This window comes from Musa acuminata, chromosome BXJ3-4 (genome assembly GCF_036884655.1).
Source record: "Musa acuminata AAA Group cultivar baxijiao chromosome BXJ3-4, Cavendish_Baxijiao_AAA, whole genome shotgun sequence".
In the NCBI taxonomy this organism is placed as follows: domain Eukaryota; kingdom Viridiplantae; phylum Streptophyta; class Magnoliopsida; order Zingiberales; family Musaceae; genus Musa; species Musa acuminata.
In genome coordinates, this window is record NC_088352.1 from 46,530,587 (window position 1) to 46,546,472 (window position 15,886).

The following is a 15,886-nucleotide window of genomic DNA, read 5'->3' on the forward strand; positions in this document are numbered from 1 at the left end:
ACTGAGCATGGTATAGTGTGTTAAGATTGTGATTCTATAGTGTGATCCTGCTTTAGAAAAACTTGGACTAGAAACAAAAGTCTTTGGCTAGAAGGATACCCCCTCCAAGGCTGAAGTGGAACTTGGAATATTTGGTGGTGTCTAAAAGGAAGCAATCAATGATTTGGCCACTATTCTAGCATTCAGTATACCCTACATGCATGGGTTACCTTAGTGACAAAGGACATAGACTTAGTTACTACTGTAGACCTTTAGATATGACATTCCAAGTTTGTGTTCTGCCTTTCCAAACTCTGATGCAAGAACTCTTGTTTCTAACACCTGAGAGCATGCTGGAAGGGCTGAGGTCCTCTCTCATGCATGTCAATTGTCTCTTCAAATTCTCTACTGCTTGTCCATAACATATGATACCTCACTGCTCTTTGCTCTGTGTGTGTGTCTGTGTGTCAACTTGAATGGTGTCCTAAGAAAGCCCAGCAGATGTCAGACAGCTCAGGATATATATATATATATAAATAAAATAAACATATCATCAGCTTGATCAGGATGATGAAGAGAATTGCTTGAGTTTGGAATGTTACATAACCAAGATTAGGTCACTAGTGGACATCAACTAAGCGACACATGCACGCCCAACCAAAAGCCATTCAAACCTTGTAATCAACCTACTCCACATCGTCTCTTTGCATCGGCTAACTCACTTGGGAGGTGGTCCGGCGGCCATGGGTGGCGCAGGCGGTCCGTAGTACATGGGCGTCGACTCCGTCCTGCCCTTTCTCCGGCCGAGTAGGTAGCAAGCAAGGGCCAGGATCGCCACCAGCAGAATCAACGGCACCGATATAACCACCACGAACCCCATCTTCTTCTTCCTCCTCCGTCACTCGACCTCGTTAGCACATCAGCATGCGCACAAATCTACCACGGAAATATGGCTGAAGCAAACGAAATAAACCGCTAACACGACATACCTCTTCGGATGGGGCAGGAGAGCACCACCTGAGAGATCGCTGGTTTCCTTTCTTCCTCTATGATTGTGGACAGGAGAGAGAGAAGAAGAAGAAGAAGATGATGATGAAGGAATGGGGTTATCGGTTGGCCATCGCTTAAAGAACACAAAAGCGATGGCAGACACCAGATGGCGTTTGCTCATGGAAGACTTGGATGGCTTCTCTTCTCCTCGGACAACGACAACTGTGACAACAGCATGTCCATTTAACCTTAACACTACGGTTTGGGTTGGCAAATCAATTCATAATGGTTTTCCAGCACCATAAATATTATAAATTCACAATAAAAATATTATAAATTATATTTGAAGACACAAGAAATAACCTAAATAGATTTTTAATCTCAATCAAACAAATTATATGCTTAAAAATATAATTTTATAATGATCTATAAGCAATAATAATAAAAAAGATATGATATATATTAATAAAAATATTAAAATGAATCAAGTAAAAATATTATAATAATTGAAAACCAATAAAAAATTGGTAAAGAAATTTTTTAGAGGTATTTTAGGTGTTTTCAAAATTTGAATATTGTTTGGAAAAATTAAAAAATATATATTTTTGAAAAAATCTGAAATATAAATATTTCTTTTAGAAAAATTGCTTCTGTTTATATGATTGTTTTGAATTATATTATTTCTCATTATTATTATGAACCAACTAATTAGAGTAAAAAAAATTAAGTCTATCATAGACTTATCTTTCGAGGTTGGTAAAATTATATTTAATCAATTAATTAATATTTTGAAATATTGTAATCTGAATCATCAGTTAAGGAGGAGATCTCAAAGACTTTGACATATTATTATTATTTTAACTCGAATTCCATTTTTCTAATTTATCCTTCGAAAAAAAAATAATAACCCAAAATTTATTGGGTCAGTAGGTTTCTGCTGTTGCCGCTCTTCTCCTCGATGGGGACGAAATAGTTGCACAGATCGGCCTTTGTCTCCGGCGGCATTCCTTCCCACCACTCGTTCTCCCCAATTATCTGCTCCAGTTTTGGCATCCTCCCCACCGGAAGCCTTCTGAGGTTTGGGCACCGCTCCACCCTAATGTTCTGCAAGCAAGGCAAGTCCTCCGTTTGGCTGATGCTCCTCAGCTTGCGCAGGTCGCTCAGCACTACGGATCTCAGCTTCGGAAACCCATCCCTTCTCTGTTCACATGCTTCGACACCCTCCTCCTCCACCTTGGGTACGCCGTTGGTTCTCGTGGAAGCCCCATCACTCCCCTCGTGTACGACCTCTTCCAATTCGTCGCACTGGGAGATGACGATCCGCTCGAGGGATTCCAGGCGTAGCACCCACGACACGTCGCGTAATTTGGGGCATGACTTGATGGTGAGGTCGCGGAGGTGTTGGAATCGATGGGGCGCCGGCCCCAGCGAGACTCGGACGAGGTCGGGCAGAAACGCGAGCGTGAGCAGCTTCAGTTCAACTCGCTTCTTCGTCGGTGGAATGCTGGTGTCTTCCGTCTCGACGTGATCGACTATTAGGTCTTGCAGTTGGTTGCAGCTGTCGATGTAGAGCTCCTTGAGGTGCCTCATCTTTTTGAATTCCAGGAGCTGGATGGATTCCATGCCTTGGCAATGTGCCAGACTCAGGCGTCGAGTGGATCTCGCAAGCGGATCGCTTTTCTTCAGCTTGCCCAGGACGGCTTGGGAGTATATTGTGATCCCCAGAAGCTCGAGGTCCTTCAACATCTCAAGGTTCAGGTCGGGCAATTCCGAGATCCCATAGTGGCTCCTGCAGAGGTCGAGAAATCTGAGGTTGAAGAGCTTGGAGATGGTGCCGTGGGGGATCACCTTGAGCGCCGATGTTTCGCTTAGATTCAGATGCGTCAGCTTCTTCAATTTCCACAGGTTGTTGGGGAGCTGGGTGATGTAGGTATTCGACATGTTAAGATAGAGCAGCTGAACCAGCGCGACGCAGAGTTGCTTGGGGAATTCCTTGATCGGTGTGTGGGATAGATTGAGATAGGCCAGCTGAACCAGTGCGCTGCAGTTGGGGAGCTTGTCGATGGCGGTGCGGGAAAGGTCGAGCACCTTGAGAGAGGACATGTAGCTGAAGAACTTGGGGCCGAGGTGGCACAGGTTTGGGTTGTTCTGGAGCAGCAAGGTGAGAAGCCCCTTGCACTTGGGGGCGATGGAGAGCTCCCTGATGTCGTTGCACATCAGGGAGATCCTCGAGGCTTCCGTCCACCGTTGCACATCAGGTGCTTGCTTCAATGCACGACCGGCCTTTATCATGAATCTCTCCTCTGTTGCTTCCCGATGGCCCATTTGTCGGGTAATCTGATGCATCTTCACCTCCCCCGGCTCGGTGTCGCTCCTCTGCAACAAGCAAGCAGAGACCAGCTTCGTCACGGTGGGATACCCGTCGTAGCTTTTTCCGGACACGAGCTCCTCTGCCACCCAATAGTTCACCAGCAGTTCCTTGTTTATGGAGCCGTACTCGGGGAAGAGAGTACAGTACAGGAAGCATTTCTGCTGTGTGGCATCAAGCTTGTCGTAGCTAAACTTGAGAACGTTCAACATCTCCTTGACGCCATGGATCCTCCACGAGTATCGCCTCATTTCTCTTGCCGCGTGCTTCCATTCCTCTGCATCCGTGCTGCACGCGAGAGCGCAGCCTACGACGTTGAGTGCTAGTGGAAGGCCGCCGCAGCTCTGTATGATATCCATGGCGCTTCTTCTCATGTCGCTGTCATGGTCGATGGCGGCACTGACCTCGGCCATCAAGTTGCTCCGGAACAACCTCAGCGATTCATTGTCGCCCAAGCAGGGCATCTCCATGGGCTCCTTGTCGCCCATCTCGACGCACACCTGGTTCGACCGCGAGGCGACGATCAGCTTACACCCTTTGTCGGAGCTTGGCGTGGGGATTCCCACGTCCGCCAACTGGAACTTTTTCCAGACGTCGTCGAGCAGGACAACGAACTTCTTCCTCCTCAGGGCCCTGCGCAGAAAGGTGGATCGCTCCCTCTCCGTCTCGCTCTCGTTCCACGGCAGACCCAGCCGATTGGCGATGATCTTCTGCATATCGACCACGTTGAGCGTCTCGGAGTTGGCAACCTCGATCATGATCACCACATGGTAATCGCGGGTATTCTCCTTGAGCTCGTTGTTGAGCGTTTTGAGGAGCGTCGTCTTGCCCATGCCCCCTAGCCCGTGGACGCCGATGATGCTCTTCTCCGCTTCGTCAAACCGGGAAAGGAGCTGGCTTAGGGCCAACTCCATCCCGATGGTCTGCGTTTCAAACGGCAGTTCCTCCACCGGCTCCGGTGGCGGCTCGTGGGTGAAGGGGGGAGTGAATGCATCGCCATCTGACTTCAGCTTGTTCACGTCCTGCAGATTCTGGACGACTTTCCTGGCGACTCGGTGACGGTGGAGCAGATCCATGTCGCAGCCACACAGGCACGCGCATCTCTTTGGTTCCTCATGCTCCTGGCCGGCGTCGCATTCCCGGAGTATCTCATCGACCTTCTTCTGCCACCGCCTGACATCAGGATTGCAGATCCGCTGGTGAGCCTCCTCTTCCTCGACCTTGTCCTTCACTCTCTGTGCCGTGGCCCGTAGGTCGCTTAGCGCTTCCGTGAGAGAGTTCCGGTTCCGGCGGAGTTGAAAGCACGCGGTCAGAGTTTCCTTAATCTCATCATGTACAGGAGTCAGGCAGGCCGTGCATAAAGGTTGTGAGGCTTGGCATGCAAGGGAGACGGGATCGCACATCGGAGATGGATTAGAGAAAAGAACACAGAAGAGAAAGACTAAAACCTCTCTCTATATGCAGCCTTTGCTGTCGATCGTCCACCAGGACATTCAGGTTCCCGAAGAAGAAAAGTCTACAGTGCGGCAACTGCCTACAGGTTTCCGCAGAAGACAAAGAAGAAGAATTCTACATTCCAGAAGCAAACTCTAAGACTGGCAACGAGTGGAGACGATTTGCCGAACTCAGCAATGATTGGGAAGAAGGTAAACAAATATCTATGTTGAACTTTGTGGTTGGTGTAACTCTGACCAATTCCGCTTATCTGACTTTTTATTATGGAGGATAGAAATTGTGAAATCCATCGAAAGGTAAGTACGATCATCCTTGCTTGTTCCAATTCCAATTACATCAATAACTGAAAGCATAAAAGATCATTGCTTCCGTGTTCATATTTCATCTTGTTTAGTTGACTTTTCTGGAGCAGGTTGACTACGGCCATGGCCAGCTTTAAGCCCCACTTGAGGTTGGTACGACTCCATGTCCAGTGCTGGAAGACAGCACGAGGTACATGAACTCTTCCATATTCTGGTAGGCATTCTCTCTACAATCGCGTGTATTGACTTTCTCTCGTCTTCTCAAAGACGAATGACCGGCTGTTCTTCGCTCCTTGCTTCGGTGGGGTCTTCTACATAAATCGGCATTCCACACTACCGGACAGGTAATATTGCCGATTCTTGAAATCATGTTTCGTTGAAATCGTAAGAGAAACCGTGTGTTTCTTCTCTCAGCTGTTGCTTTCACGGTTTCCTTCGTCTCGTTCCTTTGGGTTGACATTTTCTTGGTGCTGTAATAAAAAGTTTTGATGCTTGCATGATTGAATCAAAGTTGTCATCTGAATTATATAATTTCACTAACTTGACAGCATGAATCCATTGGGAAATCCCTTTCCTAAAGAATGAAAAGAGAGAAGAAATCAGACAGAAGATACTGAAGAACATGGGAGGTTGATTGATGTTACAAGGATATTATGACAGAAATTGCCAAGAAGATTCCACCAGCTCTAGAAGTTAAAGAGTACAACATGAGCACGTAATCTACAGCCAAGCTGTCTGATAGCTGTGCAACATTAGGAAAGACCGGCCATGTCTCCTCTCTCTATCTACCCCTGCCCTTCCTTCTCTCATCTTCACTGCTACCAAAAGCGTTAGACCCTCAAAAGGAAGAGGAGAGGCAGACTTCCCTCCGTCTTCGCCCCTTCTTTTTCTTCTCCTGCAACCATGGGCTCCTTGTTCGAGAACAGGTTCTTCGCCACCGTGCCCTACAAGAATGACCTCCCCATCTCCCAAGCCCAGCAGCAGAACACCCATCTTATGGGCCTGAGGAAGAGGATCTCCTCTTTCTCCGGCAAGATCCAGTCCTCCTCATCCTCGGCCTCCACCCTCTGGGCCTTCAGGAAGTCGGCGTCCATGCCATCCATCGGAGACTTCGCCGGCAGGCCTCTGAGACGGTGGTGGGATTCTTGGTGGGGGTGGATCCTCTCCAGGAAGCCGGCGTTCGCCCGGGACATGGAGATGAACGAGATGGAGACGGCCGTGCTTGGGTGGGGTAGCAACGGGAGCTGGCGGCACATCTTCGGCAGGGTGCGTTCGGAGATCGGGAAGCTCATGCGACCCAACGTTCTGCCGACCACACAGCCATGGCGGTATGACTCGTTCAGCCATGCAAGAAACTTCGGCGACGGGAAGCTCAGAGCTTCAGATGATTAGAGAAGGATCTATTAGTGTGTTCTTTATTATTTGTCATTGTTATAGTTGATTTCTATTGAGTAGGGGAGAAAAACTTAGGGAGTATATGTTTTCAGAAGATAAATTCTTTGTTCAGCTGTGTGCCAAAAATTCAACTGCTGTCAGCATAATCTTCCTTAAGAGGTTAAAACAAGACTAAGAAATAGCTTCATATCGGGAAGAATTGTCATATATTTGGATTATCCGGTGGGATTGAATACAATGCACAAGCCACCCATTAGAACCTATTTTAAAATAAAATCTTTAATTTTAATAGTTATTTATCATAAAATTTTATAAAAATAAAAAATAGTTAAATATCATAAAATTATATATATATATATATATATATATATATATATATATATATATATATACTTTTTCGCCTTTGTATAATGTGGTGAAAGTTGAGCTCACGTGCCACCAGTGGTCCATATAACCCAATTAATTAAGGAATCCTTGTGTTTGGCATCTTAAGTCATGCCATGTTAGATACTCTCCAACCTATGCTGCATCTGTTGGCGCCACAGAGAACATAATATGAAAGGACCAACACAACCATGACCTGAGATTTGACCTGTGATGGATCCAAAATCACCATAAGAATATATACTACACGACACTGTATGGACATATCTAATCTGTCATCAGCCTCTTCTTTATTTGTTCCTTGTCATTGCAGATCTCGTGCTCGGAGCAAGAGAATGGGAACCGTGGAAGGCCTGGCAGCAGCTCCAGGTTTTAAGAGGTCGTCAGTGAAAGAAGCATCGAGTACAGGTAGTCACATGATCGATGCTCTGACGTTTGCAGACCTCTCAGGAGAAGAGATCCACAGGTTTTACTGCAACTTGATACCTCTTTCCACAAGATCTCTGCTGGAAGTAGTTGAGCGAGAGCTTTTGATTCTAATGGCTGGCCTTTGCCAACATCTGTGTCCTAACAGTTTAAAGATGTTGGTCACAAGATAACCTGCCAGAGACGAGTTGTCATCGGTGAGCAGCCATGGCCTACTCCAACTCAAGATCTGTAAGGTGAGCCGTCCTAACATCAGCAACGAAAGAACTCTTCATGAACTTGGTTGTGTATCATCGTTTTCTCTCGTCCTTCTCAGATTCCAAGATGATGTCGAGTTTGCCATGTCCGAAACCAGCTACTGCGACTCGAACGACGACGACTACTCCAAGAACACCGAGCCGACATGGAGATCGTGTAGCTTAAGATCAAGAGTCTGCCCTGACAAACCCTTCAAGTCCTTCAGGCAGAAGGTGCTATCGCGCGTCTTCTCCGAGGACTACGACTCCTTGGTCGGCAGCCAAATCGGGCTGTTCGATCCTCGCAGCCACATAATTCACCGGTGGAATAAGGTGTTCCTTGTGACATGTCTCGTCTCCCTCTTCATCGACCCTCTGTTCTTCTACATCCCGGGAACTCCAGGCATGCAGTGCATCGACGTCGGCGTCCCGCTCGAGGTAGCTCTTACGGTCGTACGCTCGCTGGCAGATGTGCTGTACCTCGTCCACATCTTTGTCCGCTTCCGGACAGCATTCGTCGCTCCATCCTCTCGAGTATTTGGGAGAGGTGAGCTCGTCGTCGATCCTTCCAAGATCACCTCCAGATATCTCTCCAAGAGCTTCTTCCTTGATCTCGTGGCTGCACTCCCTCTGCCGCAGGTACCAAAAGCCGACACACTTGGTTTCCTGTTTTGCTTCATGGTGAGAGACTCCTTCATCGTGCTCAAACCTCTGTGTTGGCAGTTCCTCATATGGGTCGTCATTCCTTACCTGAATGGCTCTGCCATCAACAACACGAAGAACTTCCTTCGGCTCAGCATCATCATCCAATACATCCCGAGGCTGTTCCTAATTTTCCCGCTATCCAAGAGGATCGTGAGGATGACAGGAGTCATGACCGAGAATGCTTGGGCTGGTGCTGCTTACAATCTTCTACTCTACATGCTTGCAAGCCATGTAAGTATTTAGCCTCTGGCCATGGATAATCTTCTTCCCGGAAAGCCTGTTTCAACTGTCCTCGCCGTAGGTGATCGGAGCATCATGGTATCTTCTATCGATCGAGCGCCAAGAAGCATGTTGGCGAGAGGCATGTCGACTCGAAGGCTTATCTTGTCGGTACACATACTTCGATTGCAGAAGCCTCGGCAATTCCAGGATCACCTGGAACCGACAGAGTGATCCCACAAGCTTTTGCAATCCGAGCAACAGCTTCTATCAGTTCGGAATATATGCGGATGCGTTGAACTTTAACGTGACCTCATCCCCGTTCTTCCACAAGTACTTCTTCTGCTTCTGGTGGGGGTTGAAGAACCTAAGGTAAGAAGACCGTAGAATTAGTTCCTTGCGATCTGCAATCTGAGCTCATGAGAACCTCTGCAGCTCATTGGGGCAAAACCTCTCGACGAGCACCAATGTGGGCGAGATAGGCTTCGCAATCATCATCGCTATCCTTGGCTTGGTTCTCTTCGGACTGCTCATTGGGAATATGCAAGTAAGTCTTAGCGATTCAACTTCGGTCATCGAGAAGAACAGAGTTGACATCCACCTATGCTTTTTAATTAGGAGCAGAATTCACCGTATTGTTTCCGCTTGACAGTCCTATCTTCAATCTACGACCGCCCGGTTGGAAGAATGGAGGGTTAAGACGACTGACACAGAGCAGTGGATGCGTCATCGCCAGCTGCCATGGGAGCTCAAACAGTGCGTGCGAAGATACCACCAGTTCAAATGGGTGGCCACTCGCGGGGTAGACGAAGAAGGCTTGCTTCAGGGCCTCCCTGTGGACCTCCGCAGAGACATCAAGCGCCACCTCTGCCTCGATCTAGTTAGACGAGTATGCATATGCTCGGCTTCTGTGTCTACCATCTCCATGGATCTTCGCTGAGGAACTTAAGGTAATTCAACGTGTGATGCAGGTGCCGCTGTTCGACGAAATGGATGAGCGGATGCTGGAAGCCATCTGCGAGCGGCTGAAGCCGGCGCTCTACACCCAGGGCACGTGCCTCGTCCGCGAGCTCGACCCCGCCAGCGAGATGCTCTTCATCATTCGCGGGTACCTGGATTCCGACACCACCAACGGCGGCCGCACCGGGTTCTTCAACTCGTGCCGGATCGGCCCGGGCGAGTTCTGCGGGGAGGAGCTACTCACCTGGGCGCTCGACCCCCGGCCTGCGGCCGCGCTGCCGCTGTCGACGCGCACCGTGCAGGCCGTGTCCGAGGTCGAAGCCTTCGCTCTCGTCGCGGAAGACCTCAAGTTCGTGGCCTCCCAGTTCCGGAGGCTCCACAGCAAGCAGCTCCGCCACAAGTTCCGGTTCTTCTCGCACCAGTGGCGGTCGTGGGCCGCATGTTTCATCCAAGCTGCATGGCGCCGGCAAAAGCGATGGAGATCATCGATCGAACTCGGCGTCACGGAGGGCCGCAGGGACCGTCGTTCTTTGTCACTGGAGTCATCCGATGTTCCAAATCCGCGGGCAGGAGCGGCCGTGTTCGCCGCGCGGTTCGTGGCCAGCACCAAAAAGAGAGAAACTGCCGCACAAGCGGGGAAGCCATTGAAGAAGCCCAAGGAACCAGACTTCTCCATGGAGGACGAAAACTAAAGACAAAGATTGTAATCTAGTAAACTCGTATGTACATGGAAGACCTTTCGAGTCCGGGAATTACTATCACAGCCATGGACTTGTGGGTACTAGGCATTCTCACAAACACCTTCAGAAGTGACTCTTATATGTATGGTTTATCAAATCACTTTGTATCCTTTTTCATGCACATCCATTTAATTGTCACCCTTACGCGACATTGACATGACATGGGAAATTAAGCTCATTCTAACTTTAGGCACGCGCATTACAGTAATAGGGCTTTATTGTCTTATCCTGATATCTGAACCGTTCGTTTCGGTATCTCCGGTAGCCAGCCGTACGATTCGAGATCAGACTTATATAACACGAGGACGATGTTCTGGAACCTTCATCGCGACCCGTCGTCGTCTTCGAGCTTCTCTCTTGCGCCCCACGAATTCTTCTCCTTTGCCCCGCTGCCACGAAACCTCTTCCAGCCGACGGAAGTTTGCTGTGTTCCCGCGATTCTTCCTCTCCAAAACCCATCGATTCGTTGAGACCCTCGTCTCCCGTGGCTCACCGAGGTTTCTGCACGACGCAACCCAATCAATGGTCGGTAATTTTTCCCTTTTCTTGATTCTTTTTGGTTCTTTCTTGCGTCATATGGGATATCCTGCTGATTATTGAGACGTCCTATTACCAATTGTTCTAGCCGCTCTCGTTTCTTTGGTAACGTGATTGTTTTCTTTGTGGGATCTCGATTGCGGATCAACGATTAGGGTTTTCTTTTCTACGAAACATTAATTTTAAGTGGTTCGGAGCACTTTCCGGAGGAGTTTAGTCGTCCTCAATTTCGTATAGTCTTAAATAGGGCTTTTAGACATAAGTTTGGCGGTTCTATGTCGTCGATTCTTTGAATAAGAGAAGGAAATCAACCTACCAACGCTACTTTATGAGCGTGCAATCGTGTAAACTTCTTGGGGATCATACGATCTATTAAGCTCGCCCTATAATGGTGAGAAAGGATCTTAGGTTTAGATTGAGATTGGACCTAAGGCTGACGTGATACTGGCAAAGATAATTCATTCCAGGATTCTTTAGTAAACGGGAAGAGACTTTATTATGTTTAGACCTAATTTGGGCTTCTCTGCTAGTTTTATTACTGACTTTTATTGTATAGGTTTGTCTTATGTGATTTGCATGATTGGTGTGAGTTCAGAACAGGTCGTTATGAGCTTCTGATTATTTAAGATTTATTGGTCTTGCCATTGTATGGAATCCTATTCGAGCACTGGGACGCGTTCTGCAATCTGAGCAAGTAATGATGTCAGGAGACAGTACTAGGAATTGTGCTTGCGTTTATGCTAACATGCATGTTAATTCTTTTGCCTCGGGAGATTTATAAGATCACCTAAATTAGGATTTCATCACTTTGTTTCTATTACATAAATTTCTGATATAATACGGCTCCGTAGATTTCACATTGATGGGAACCTTGTGTACTGGATGCTTTTTCTTTTATAATCGAGGTTAATTGTATAGAAACAAAATTAGGATAACAACGATTTCAACAACAATATTGTTGAACATTTATTGATGTTGGATGAGACTCAAGATTAATCATGATTTGGATTAAGATTGACCAAAATTGATTGACTCTGTCTTGGGATTGCTTTTGGTTTTCTTTATGGAACATAGAGATCAGCCAAGATCAGTTTAAAGGATATAGCCCAGACTGGCTCGATTAAGGAGAGTTTGAATAAAAATTGGTAGAAAGTGGGAATCACACAAGGATCAATGAGGATCTGTCAGGTTGGCCTGGGATTTGCTGATTCTGTCTGACTTTTCGATTCTTCCAAAATCAGAGGGATCAATATTGGAATCAGTTGATCTCATTCAAGATTGGGTCACGTTGATTTCGGCTGATCCCATGAACCATGATTTAATGCTAAATATTATAAAAAAAATGTAAAATGGATGGAAAATTTGAAAAAAGATTGCATTGATCTGATCTGACCAATCCATTTGATATCAATCATATTGTCATTGGCTGATCATGATCTAGATTCCAATTCAACCTATGCTTATGGTGCCACATATGTGCTAATGGAATATGGGCAACAAAAATAAGAAGAATGTGCATACTCTGCCTAACAATTCACCTTACTGATGGATTGAAAGTGGGCACCATGGCATTTTCATGCTCACTTAACTTACTGATGAAAGATGAGTTTGTTCCCCTTTCTCATTTAACACCTCAAATTTATATGTTTGTGTTAAAATATAAAATTATATCCAGTAGTCCTATACGTATGATGAACACTTTTTTTTTTTGCTGTTATCTTGTCATGGACACATTTTGTTTATAATTTCTGCTTATTTGTGTGTATGGTCTCACCAATATGAATAATAAATCTCTACTTCTCTGGGAATTCATGTCAATTTAGTGATGTATTTGGTTTCAAGCTAACCTGCCCATCTATTCCTTGTGGCTAATTTGCAAATCAATTTTAAGCATATTATGTCCTGTTTCCAGGAAGTTGAACTGTATTTTGGGGCCTTTTTACAGCTACGAGTAACAATGATTTATTGTCATTGTTTAGCTTCTTTAAGAGGAGAATTATTAAAGATGTGCTGTTTTTATTTTCTTAGAGGCTCGATATGGCCCTGGGGAAGTGTTATTCTCACCGTCAAAGTTTCCTTTTGATGTTTGATTGCTCCTTTATGTGACTAGCTGATCATTCCTAATTATTAGGGTCAGTATGTTTCTTTCTGCATCATTCGTTGTAGATGAAACATATAAGACCTATAGGACAAATATACTAGGTCTTTTACTTAACTCTCTGGTCAAACTGCAAAGTTGCAACATGTTTGCAACATGGACTTGTGCTTTCTGAACATGTTTTTGCAGAAAGCACTCTTACCTTGCATAGGTCATATTTGCATTTATACCAAAATATGGCCTTCTTGATTTTTTAAGATAAATCTCTGCCATTCATCTTCTTGTAGCATCTTAGAGTTATTTAGTGACTTGAAATGGTAATCTTGGAATAGGGATACTTGTATGGATATCCTTACTTATGTTCCTATTTTGTTGTTGTTTAAATAGGCTGCAAAACTTATTGCCAACTTAATTATAATGGGCTCTGGTATTTTGGGAAGGGCTGTGTTGCAAGCATATCGTAAAGCATTGGAAAGTAAGTTTCTTAATTCCATTCTTCTTTTTCTAAAATTAGTTTTCAGTTGTCTAGCATTCTTCTCCTTGGTTTTGTATAATTAAAATGAAAATATTATAAAAAATTTCCTGTATGATGAGTTCCTTAAAATGATAGAAGGTAGTTCTGTGGATCAGTGTGGCATTTTTTTTCCGACATTGACATAAATGCAGTCTGCATGCCCCCCTCATTAAAACGAGTTCATGATATCAAGTTCCATATGAGTATCAACTAGAAAACACTTTACCAGGGTTCCTGCAATTTTGAAATGTTCGTCTTGATTAGGGTGTTCCTGGTTATGTTCTTTTCATCATTGACCTTACAGCATTTGTGTCCCTCTGTTCAAATAGAGGATTACCTTCCGTCCTTGTTGCACATTCCAGTATAACTACTTAGCAACTAGAGCTTCAAGTACAAATTATGTTTTGGTCACTGAATAACAAATCATATTAGAGGTATCTGTGAAAGTGTCTCACTGAATACACATTTTAACAAATACCTTAAGTTGTTAAATCGTGCGTTGGTGTGTCTCACACACCAATAAAATCTGGAAGCCCTTTGCAGTTCGATCGAACGAAAATGATCACTTGCCTCGTTTAATAGTGAATCTACATTCCTATGGATCTTCGTTGCAGATCTCCCTGAACTAGTGCAGTTGTGCTTTTTGAAACTACTGATTTTAGGTTATAATTCATTGGTTTCCATCAAGAATTGGGAAAAAAATGTCTTGAAACTCATCGTGAGTTGGGCTGCCACAGTCATAATTGACCAGGCAACCAGCTTGGCAAAATTCCTACAGGTTTTAGAGATGTAACACTATATTATGATAAATTGGATGATGAAGCAAGTGTAATATTAGTATAAATCATTTTTTTTGCATGGGGAGTGGGTGTTGTAAATTCCCTAAGTCTTATAATAGTACAAACTTACACTAGTCATATTTAGTAAAAGGAAGTTTGAAACATGGTTTGTGCTATCAGGAAATGGTCGCTGAATGCAAGGCATTTTCATGAGGAATCTGCTTTTGGATGTCTATTGATGCAATTACACATTTTGGAGGAATGTCTCTGTTATTTTTCACTTGTATAGGGGCAAATGACCCAAATGAAATATAAACTACTAATATGGAATGCCAAGTAAGTTATGGGTTTTAGTTGAAGTATATGATCATATGATCCATTTCTAATGATAAGTAGGTGAATAGGTAACTGTAAGGCTTCATTCGGGATGAAATTTATACTCATTCGAGTGTGTTTTGTGTGATAAATAATACAAAATTGTTAAAGGTCTAAGAGATCAATGTCCTATTATTTTGGCATCTATTGTGGCCAAATAATGGCAAGGAGGTTGGTAGAAAAAAGATAACGAGGAAGAAGGAAACAGCTTATATGAAGGTATGTATAATAGGTGTATGGTGCCCACATGTTTGACGCATGGAACATACCACATAAATGTGATAAGGTCGCATGACCTGAAACATGCCACATTTGGGATCACTGAATCGGTGTGTTAGCTGTATGGTCCTTTGAACATCTGCACGACCAAGGTGGTGGACCATAATGGAAATTAAAATTGTCTGGGACAAATCACGTCTCTGCACTTTGTAAGTATAATGACCGTGTTTGATAGATGTTTGTTTCATTTTTGGGCCACCGCAGATGCCAATAAAAATGGTGTTGCACATGAGGCAATTAACAATATCCGCAGAGCAAGTAGAGCAATGACCGAACAGGAAGCTCGACAGATCTTAGGGATATCTGAGAACTCGTCATGGGAAGAAGTCATGCAGGTTTGCCCTTCTAACCTCTCTCTCTCTCTCTCTCTCTTTCTCTTTCTTTCTCTCTCTCACAGGCACACATTTGTTGGATCAACATTTAATCCTGTCTATGCAGAAATATGATGTCTTATTTGAGAACAATACTAAAAACGGGAGCTTCTACCTCCAGTCGAAAGTTCATCGGGCAAAGGAATGTTTAGAAGCTGTTTACAAGAAGAATAATCAGGGAACCAGTTGAAACCCAAATTAATGCCTTCATTCTTTTCACGAGACATCTATACGTGTTTTTCTTTTACTCTGAAAGCTCTCATTCCTTGTTGTTACGTATGATGAATAACATGATGTATATACACACCCCCCTTCACCTTTTGTATCTCGAAACAGGTGGAAGTGTTTGACTTTTCCCCCTGTAGTTAGTATGACCAAAAATCAACAGGAGACTAAACAACCCTTTTTTCTTTTAAAAAAAAGGGGGGTTATTTTGATTGCTTACATTTGTTCCATACTGCAGCATAAATTAATTTTTATCCCCCTATGAGACTTTCTATCGTTGAAGATGCGGCGGCCGTATGGATTATAATTTATAAGCACATGAAATATGGAAGATGTTGCACATTTTGGAACATTACGAGAGGCAATTAATTGATAGATAGGATTTGAGTATTTCACACCAATCACCTACAAGAGTATTACTCTTTATAATTTACTTCTTTCGGCTACTCCAAAATATATAATTTATAGCCTCTGTAGTTCTTCACGTACGTCGTTATATCGTTCCACCCTCATCTCCATCTTTTTCTTGGTCGAGTTATGTGCCTTGTG

The 15,886-nt window shown here is 44.5% G+C and overlaps 4 protein-coding genes across 5 annotated transcripts; 3 read left to right on the forward strand and 1 right to left on the reverse strand.

Moving 5' to 3' along the window:
* Window positions 1–1,784: 1,784 nt before the first annotated feature.
* LOC135637175 (disease resistance protein RPS5-like) lies at window positions 1,785–4,413 on the reverse strand. Its single transcript, XM_065149681.1, has one exon. The coding sequence runs from the start codon at window positions 4,411–4,413 to the stop codon at window positions 1,885–1,887; it is 2,529 nt and encodes an 842-aa protein (XP_065005753.1). The 3' UTR covers window positions 1,785–1,884.
* Window positions 4,414–4,844: 431 nt separating this feature from the next.
* LOC103982467 (uncharacterized) lies at window positions 4,845–6,600 on the forward strand. 2 transcript variants are annotated; one of them, XM_065149683.1, is made up of 4 exons: window positions 4,845–4,983; window positions 5,205–5,284; window positions 5,362–5,438; window positions 5,643–6,600. In XM_065149683.1, the coding sequence occupies exon 4, from the start codon at window positions 5,998–6,000 to the stop codon at window positions 6,484–6,486; it is 489 nt and encodes a 162-aa protein (XP_065005755.1). In that variant the 5' UTR covers window positions 4,845–4,983; window positions 5,205–5,284; window positions 5,362–5,438; window positions 5,643–5,997; the 3' UTR covers window positions 6,487–6,600. The 2 variants fall into 2 exon arrangements, with proteins under 2 accessions (XP_065005755.1, XP_018680757.2); XM_018825212.2 differs by lacking the exon at window positions 4,845–4,983 and having other exon boundaries at window positions 5,041–5,284.
* Window positions 6,601–6,945: 345 nt separating this feature from the next.
* LOC135637176 (protein CNGC15b-like) lies at window positions 6,946–10,308 on the forward strand. Its single transcript, XM_065149682.1, has 7 exons — window positions 6,946–7,535; window positions 7,616–8,174; window positions 8,259–8,471; window positions 8,542–8,831; window positions 8,895–9,006; window positions 9,112–9,348; window positions 9,431–10,308. The coding sequence occupies exons 1-7, from the start codon at window positions 7,507–7,509 to the stop codon at window positions 10,109–10,111; spliced, it is 2,121 nt and encodes a 706-aa protein (XP_065005754.1). The 5' UTR covers window positions 6,946–7,506; the 3' UTR covers window positions 10,112–10,308.
* A 163-nt stretch (window positions 10,309–10,471) lies between these two features.
* On the forward strand, window positions 10,472–15,556 carry LOC103982465 (mitochondrial import inner membrane translocase subunit PAM16 like 2). Its single transcript, XM_009399397.3, has 4 exons — window positions 10,472–10,684; window positions 13,182–13,269; window positions 14,946–15,076; window positions 15,180–15,556. The coding sequence occupies exons 1-4, from the start codon at window positions 10,682–10,684 to the stop codon at window positions 15,300–15,302; spliced, it is 345 nt and encodes a 114-aa protein (XP_009397672.2). The 5' UTR covers window positions 10,472–10,681; the 3' UTR covers window positions 15,303–15,556.
* Window positions 15,557–15,886: the final 330 nt, after the last annotated feature.